Raw genomic sequence first — 7465 nt, 5'->3', positions numbered from 1 at the left:
CAGAATTTAATCTCTTTTAATCAATTAATCCACTATATAAACCCAAGAGTATACAACTAGTTTTCCATCCTACCTTTTCCAATAACCAAAACTTTTAATCTCTTCAGAAAAGTACTTAATTTTCTTAAAAAAAAAAAAAAAACAATGGACTACTCAAAATGCCTGATAGTTCCCTTCAAGAATGATGGTTACAAACAAAATTTCATGGCCCATTATAGGGAATGGAAAATAAGCCAGTTTTCTTCAAACTGGTTTGATGGAGATGACATTCTGTGGAGATGGATGTACCATCTCCCGCCGTCCTTTACATCAATTGCTTACTACTCAGGATTTGCTCGAGATTTTGTTTGAGCGACTTGGGAGGGAAGAAAAGAAAAACATGGCCATGGTGTGCAAGGGCTTTGTCAAAGTGGTTCCTTATAGGGAACGACCCAGAGGTAAAGGAGAGGGATTATTACCAAGGCGCGGTTCACGGAAATGAAAATGGTGTGATAACTATCACAAAGAATAATCGGATGCTTGAGAGATTCTGCATGTGTACGACTATGACTAATCGTGCAGAAATAATTAGACATCACAAAAGACAAGAACGACGATTTTTAAAGGAAAGAGAAGAAGAATATGAAATTGAGGAACGATGCTGGGATGAGAATTATTATGACTCCGACTGTTAGATTAGTTTAGAAATATGTTGTGTTATCTTCTGTTTATTGTTATTAGGTATTATCTTGTGTTTTTTTTTTTTTCAGTATAAGCCTTAGTAGGCTTTACCATTTTGAAAGCCTGAAATGGCTTTTGTAAATATTTTCTAATATTAATGAAATAATATTATGACTATTTCTTTGTTTAATGTCATTAGCATTCAATACATTATATATATGCTATATCAAAATGGACAACAATATTTCCTATGAACATTATCATTAAAATAAATGTTCCTTTACAGGCATGATAATGGACAATGAGCATATTAGACTTGGATTACTGCATAATTGATGCAATAATATTTAATATACTTACTTACTTAACTACTGTTGAACCAGACAATGAGTACAAGTGATGCAACTACGTCTTCTTCTACAAATAACAGCTTTAAAACACCAAGGACAATAATTGAAACATTAAATGCAATCCAGTACATTCCATTCTGTCCAGAGGAAAAGAAACCTAAAGTAGGACAAGTATTCGAAACGCTAGAATCAACAGAGTTATTCTACAAAGAATATTGTACAATCTGTGGGTTTACGCCAAGACTTGCAACAACAAAAAGGATTAAAGGCAATGAGTTACCAAACAGTTTTGCATTAAGGAATGTTGTCTCGCAATAGGCAAGTGTAAAGGAAAGTAGGAAAAGGAAGAGGATCGAATCGATACCGATCTCTTGAGAATGATGCGAATCGATGTGACGTATATAAGTCATGTGAGGCCGATTACAAGAATTGACTGTCGTGCATTAGTGCAGTTTAAATACCAAGAAAATGGAACTTATATTGTTACCAGATTCGATGAAGCGCATAACCATCCACTTGCTTCGCCTGAATCTACAATATTCTTGAAAGGAAACCGAAAAATGACAGAGGTACAGAAGCAATTTGTCACAAAGGTAAAGGTGCTAAAACTAGGTGGTGTGAAAGCCTATAGAGGTTGGAAGGAGCTGTGTGGAGGTTACAACAACATTGGGGCTACTGAGGTTGATTTCAAAAACTTTGTCAGGGACATAAAAACCTACATTGGTAATTTTGATGCACAAATGTTTGTTGAAAATCTTATTAGGAGAAAAGACACATGCAGTGCATTTTACTTTGATTTTATAGTAGATGAAAACAAGTGTCTGGCTGGAGTGTTTTGGGCAGATCCGATCTGCGCATAAAGAACTACATCTTTGTTCGGTGAGGTTTTATCAGCAGATGCTACATATAGAACAAACAAGTATGATATGGTGTTTGTGCCTTTCACAAGAGTTGATCACCACAAAAGGTGCATAACGTTTGGAGCTGGGTTGTTAGGTGATGAAAGTATTGAGTGTTATACATGGCTGTTCAAGACATTTTTGGAAGCAATGGGCGGGTGCCAACCGAGAATTATAATTACTGATCAGGACAAATCAATGAAGTCGGTGGTCCCGGAAGTGTTTAAGGAGTCAACACACAGACTGTGCATGTGGCACATAATGAAGAAACTAAGAGAGAAAGTCAGTTATCAACTGTTTCAAGATGAGGATTTTAAGACCAGGCTCAATAGGTGTGTTTGGAACAACCAACTTGAGCCTGATGAATTCGAAGAACAATGGGAGAAGATAATGACTGATTATCAACTTGTAGAACACGAGTGGTTTTCAGATTTGTACGATCTCAGGGAACAGTGGATCCCAGCCTACTTTAAAGATGTTTCAATGTCTGGCTTGATGAGGGTTACTTCTAGGTCCGAGAGTGAAAAAGTTTCTTTGACAGTTCCTCACACCTCATTTGACCCTTGTTGAGTTTTGGGTGTGCTATGAGAGTGCCTTGGAAGCACAAAGACACAAGCAGTCCAAATTGAACAGTGACAACAAACACTCTGAAATCCCACGGAAAACAAAGTCAAACCTTGAAGTCCATGCTTCTGAAATGTACTCGCACAACATTTTCAAAGACTTCCAAACAGAATTGGTTGCACTTTGTCGATTTCCGTTTTAAAGATGTGGAGAAGATTGATGAGACAAAAATATATATTCTAACAGACTTGCAGATGCCAAATAAGTCATGGAACGTAGCATATTCACCAGATAACATGGAGATTACTTGTTCCTGTTCTATGTTTCAGAGAATGGGCTTGTTGTGCAGGCACTGCCTTTGGATTCTACACAACCAAGATTTTCAGAAAATACCAGAACAGTACATAACGCAAAGATGGACAAAAGCTGCAATGAGTAAGCCTGTCTTTGACAAAGATGGCAAACTGATAGATGTCTCTCAAAAGTTTTCTGACCGGAAAAGTTTGAGTACTGAGCTGTGGCAAGAGGTTTATTCTTGTGTCAGCGTAGCTGAGTGTGATGATAACGACATGAAGCTTTTGATTGAAAAACTGAGAGATATTAGATTGGATATGATTAGTAACAGAAGTGTACCAGCAAAGAAGAAAGACAAGATGAAAGAAATAGAAAAGTATGTGGGTCATGAAAATACCTGAGAAGTTGGTGATTCATGTTCCTAAAAAATCTAAAAACAAGGGTAGGACCAAGGGCAAGAGAATTGAATCACAAATGTTAAAAGCCCTAAAGAAGAGAGGAAAAGAGAAGAGATACTGCAAAACATGTGGCCGCCAAGGACACAACTCTAGAACTTGCAAAGAAACAAACCATCCTGACAGTATCTATAATTTGGTTTCTTGTTAAAGCATATTACATTAATGTTAAATAATTATTAAATTATACAAGCATAGCGGATAGTGTTTACCTTCCAAAATCTTCAATCTTATATGGAGGCACATAAGCTCTTTGTGCAATGAACATTATGGTTGTTCTAAAGGCACAGATGAAAATTTCAGCAATGTATATTTGGTTAACATTAAATCTATTATCAATTTAGTTGTTCATTTTGGCCATTTTCTCCTTATAAAATCTGATATTTAATTTACATTTTGATGCATATTCACCAAATACTACCATGAAGATGACGACGATGAAGGAGATGAATCTGATGATGTGGAGGACGACGATGAAGAAGATGAATCTGATAACGAAGTGGAAGGTGCAAATTTTTGATTCAAGGATAGACATCCATAATATACACTACGAGAACATTCTTAAAGGCTTGTATGCACAATTCGATTATACTGCCAAAGTACATTACTCTTATAGGGAAAGTATATTTCATTTTTATTAAAGCATCATTATTGTTGTTCTGCAAGGAACATTCTTAAATGCTTGTATGTACATTACTCTTATAGCCAAAGTACATTACTCTTATAGGGAAAGTATATTACATTTTTATTAAAGCATCATTATTGGTGTTCTGCAAGGAACATTCTTAAAGGCTTGTATGTACATTACTCTTATAGCCAAAGTACATTACTCTTATAGCCAAAGTATATTACATTTGTATTAAAGATTCATTATTGTTGTTCTGCAGGGACAACATCAACTTGATTGGAATTGTTTTCCCATAGTACAATAATTTTAAGACGTTTTGCACAATAAACATTATTGTTGTTCAAATAAGAACATAATAAACTTTATTGAAATTTGTTTCCTAATATAACACTCTCTTGAATTAAAATTTTTCAAACTTCAGGTTGTACGACTCAGACTTCCTCAATATATGTTACATTACTCACACACATGTCACAAACGAAACTAAAAAAAGTTTTTACGGCTTCAATTCAGCATCTTCCTCATCTTCATCATCATATTCGTCCCATGGCAGTGGGTTTGAACGGAAATCCATTGCCTTCTTTAGTACAGCATCAAAACATACATTGCCTTCTGTTGAAATCATATATGAAATGTATTTCTTCCATGAGAATCGGTAGGGGAGCATCCTAGCAAAATAAAGAAAACAAGGGATTAGAACATGTACAAATGTGTCTTGAATTATGTATTAAAAATAATTATATTACTTCTGAAACTCACATCGCCTTTTTTAAGCCCACAGGTCCAATTTAGATTACCCTTAAATGTCTCCATATGTCTCATAACGTAAACACCACAATCAGTCTTGTTAGTGTTGTTTCTCCACTTCATCTTTGCAAGAATAGGCTGCAATTTTTTAATTCGATCAACTTTTACCTTTGAAACACCGATGTCTTTCAAGTATTCTGCTAGAACATTACGCTGGCGGAGAAGGGGTGCAGAAAAACATTAGGACACTAATAATTATGAGGTACAATATCACAAAAATTAGAAAATTAAGACAGACACAAAATTTTTGGGGAAGGTACACTCTATGTAAAGTCATTGTACATTCACAATAATGAATAAGAACAGTATGTAGTGCTGTTAAGCAAAAGAGAGCATAGAATCTTACAAAAGACAGTGGTCTATTGTGGAAAAATTCTTCTGGTTTTCCGTCACGATACACATTATCAATGATGATGAACTTATACTTGTTGCTGTCAATGACTAGTAAATTGTAATGCCTTTTATATATAACTCGGGAAGAAGAATCGTAGATTTTAAAAGATTTAATTAGGCAACAAGCAAATTAAATATAACATGCAAAAAGAGTGTATATTGTCAATGCTAACCAAATCAATTCTATCGGGTTAGCAACCGAGAATTGGGTAAACTCTTCTTTCATTATCTCCTTAATCACGATAAAATTTTCAACAGTGTCCACTTCTCCATGAAGCATCATCTGTATGCAAGACAAGTAAAGTTTTTGATGTTAATCAAGGGAAAAAACATTACAAAATTTACTTGTTGAAATAAGTTTATATAAATATTTGACTTACACACACAGCTGTGGTGAAAAAAAATCGATAAGGCTCGGAAGAGTTTCTTCTAGATTCCTTGGCATTCAAAAGTTTTGCCCAACAATCAATCACATCACTCGTTAAATATTTAGATTGTCGTAGCGTTGCCATTTCAATACGCCGAAGAGAAATTTCACCCACATGCACAAGAAGTTCCCTGTTCAGACTACCAGTGTTAACTCAAAACAGGATACAGAACATTTTAAATTTAAATATTGTACATTAGTAGAGATATATATATATACCTGGCTAAATCGGTATGTTTTCCTCTACTATACGACACATAATCAACAATGCAATTAAAACTCGAAGAGGAGTAATAATGCATGTATCTGTGCTTAGTAAATTACGATTTGCAAGGATGCTCGGAGACTCTGGTTGACTTCTTTCATGTTCATGAACATTTTCATTGTTGATGACTTCGCCCTTGGTAGTGTCACCACCACAACCGATTATGCTCATTTATACCCTTGTCGTTTGTATTACTCACATCTGTCATGTTCTCATTCTTCTCAGAAGCATCATAGCCATCTGGTATAATATTCCCTTCTGTACAACCTACCTCCATTCTTCTCTTCTTAACCATAACATCTCATTGTTGTCAGGGACACCAATATCATCGGTACTCTTCTCTTTCTTTCCAACTACCTCATCTTCTATCTTCTCATCGCCAACAGTCTCATCACCCTCGTAGAATTCTTCATCGACGAATCCAGTTTCTTTGGGAAGGGCTTCTCTTGATCTTTTGCTTCACCTTTGTTAAAACGTCATCACAAACAATGTTGCACTTGGATGAAACCAAAGTGCAAAGATATTTGATTCTCAATATTCGAAGTCCATCCATCTACAAAAGTTAAAATATCTTTAAGATAGGTAACTTGTAAACAAGAATGTGCTTTTAATACTTTAAGAAAGATCATTTAATTAAACCAAAAGTACATTTACAATTATTGGATATAAATTGTTTAGAAACTTACGTTGTTTTTTGTCAACCCACAAGTCCAATACTGACCCCCTTGTACGTTTCCATGTGTTTCATTGTGTAAATACCACAGTCAACAACATTTTGATGGTTTCTCCAAGGCATTTTCAATACAGCAGGCTCCATTGCTCTTACTCTTTCCTTCAAATCACCAATGTCATTGAAATATTCTGCCAAAGCATTACGCTGCATGGAAAAATTCAGATCAAACTATATAGAGAGACCGTGCAAAAATATGACATTGTAAAAGAAAAATAACCAATAAAAGGCAACTGGACAATTACCATATTCCAAGGTTTGTTTCCATAACGAGTTTTTGGGGTTTCATCATGCTGTTGATTATCAAGAATAACAAACTTGTTCTTCTCCATATTGAATACGAGCAGGTAAAAATGCTTGTCGGATATTATTGGGAAAAAAAACTGTTTTATATAAGAAATGATTAGAACATACAACAGACATAAAATTAGCAGCAGAAAACACTTTGTATTGACTATATATATTGTTTGAGCTAACCATATCAACTTTTGTCACATCAATAATCCCAAAGATGATTTAACTCATTTCTAAAATGCCTCTTGAATACTTCCAATTCTCTTTCAAATTTGAATTCTTTCCTTTGCCCTTGAAATGCTTGCTGCACACACAGAACATAATATTGTTCTATTAATATACACTTGTATAACATAAAATTATTGTAACATAGAATGAAATAAAATTTTACATACAAATACGAGGGTTGAAGCAAAGAATCGACGTGGTGCTGAAGATTTTCTTTCAACTTCATTGAAATTCAAGTAAGCTGACCAACAATCAACCACAGCATCTGCTATATACCGAGGTGGTTTTAGAGATGCAAAAAGATATCGGGTACCCACGACATTCTTAAACTCAAAGAGCTTCTCACTTTGGTTCGGACGTTACACAAAACAAGTCAGTTAATTACACATATGTACATTATCTTTATTAATAATGCACATAATAACCAAACGAAATGTACATAATGATTAATTAAAAGGAACATAATGAGTA

At 34.8% G+C, this 7465-nt stretch overlaps 3 protein-coding genes across 3 annotated transcripts; all 3 read left to right on the top strand.

The window, feature by feature from the left end:
- The first annotated feature begins 1390 nt into the window (after positions 1–1390).
- On the top strand, positions 1391–1870 carry LOC141630368 (protein FAR1-RELATED SEQUENCE 5-like). Its single transcript, XM_074443200.1, has one exon. The coding sequence runs from the start codon at positions 1391–1393 to the stop codon at positions 1868–1870; it is 480 nt and encodes a 159-aa protein (XP_074299301.1).
- Positions 1871–1936: 66 nt separating this feature from the next.
- On the top strand, positions 1937–2479 carry LOC141630367 (protein FAR-RED IMPAIRED RESPONSE 1-like). The gene has a single exon (XM_074443199.1). The coding sequence runs from the start codon at positions 1937–1939 to the stop codon at positions 2477–2479; it is 543 nt and encodes a 180-aa protein (XP_074299300.1).
- Positions 2480–2595: 116 nt separating this feature from the next.
- LOC141630366 (protein FAR1-RELATED SEQUENCE 1-like) lies at positions 2596–3168 on the top strand. The gene has a single exon (XM_074443198.1). The coding sequence runs from the start codon at positions 2596–2598 to the stop codon at positions 3166–3168; it is 573 nt and encodes a 190-aa protein (XP_074299299.1).
- Positions 3169–7465: the final 4297 nt, after the last annotated feature.

Source organism: Silene latifolia, chromosome Y, assembly GCF_048544455.1.
Source record: "Silene latifolia isolate original U9 population chromosome Y, ASM4854445v1, whole genome shotgun sequence".
NCBI classification, from domain to species: domain Eukaryota; kingdom Viridiplantae; phylum Streptophyta; class Magnoliopsida; order Caryophyllales; family Caryophyllaceae; genus Silene; species Silene latifolia.
The sequence above is the reverse complement of the archived record's forward strand: the minus strand, read 5'-3'. Positions and strand labels throughout refer to the sequence as shown.

What these genes read in the sequence shown, in the direction of transcription:
- LOC141630368 (XM_074443200.1), top strand. Translation starts at nt 1,391, where the DNA reads ATGCGAATCGATGTGACGTATATAAGTCATGTGAGGCCGATTACAAGA.
- LOC141630367 (XM_074443199.1), top strand. Translation starts at nt 1,937, where the DNA reads ATGGTGTTTGTGCCTTTCACAAGAGTTGATCACCACAAAAGGTGCATA.
- LOC141630366 (XM_074443198.1), top strand. Translation starts at nt 2,596, where the DNA reads ATGCTTCTGAAATGTACTCGCACAACATTTTCAAAGACTTCCAAACAG.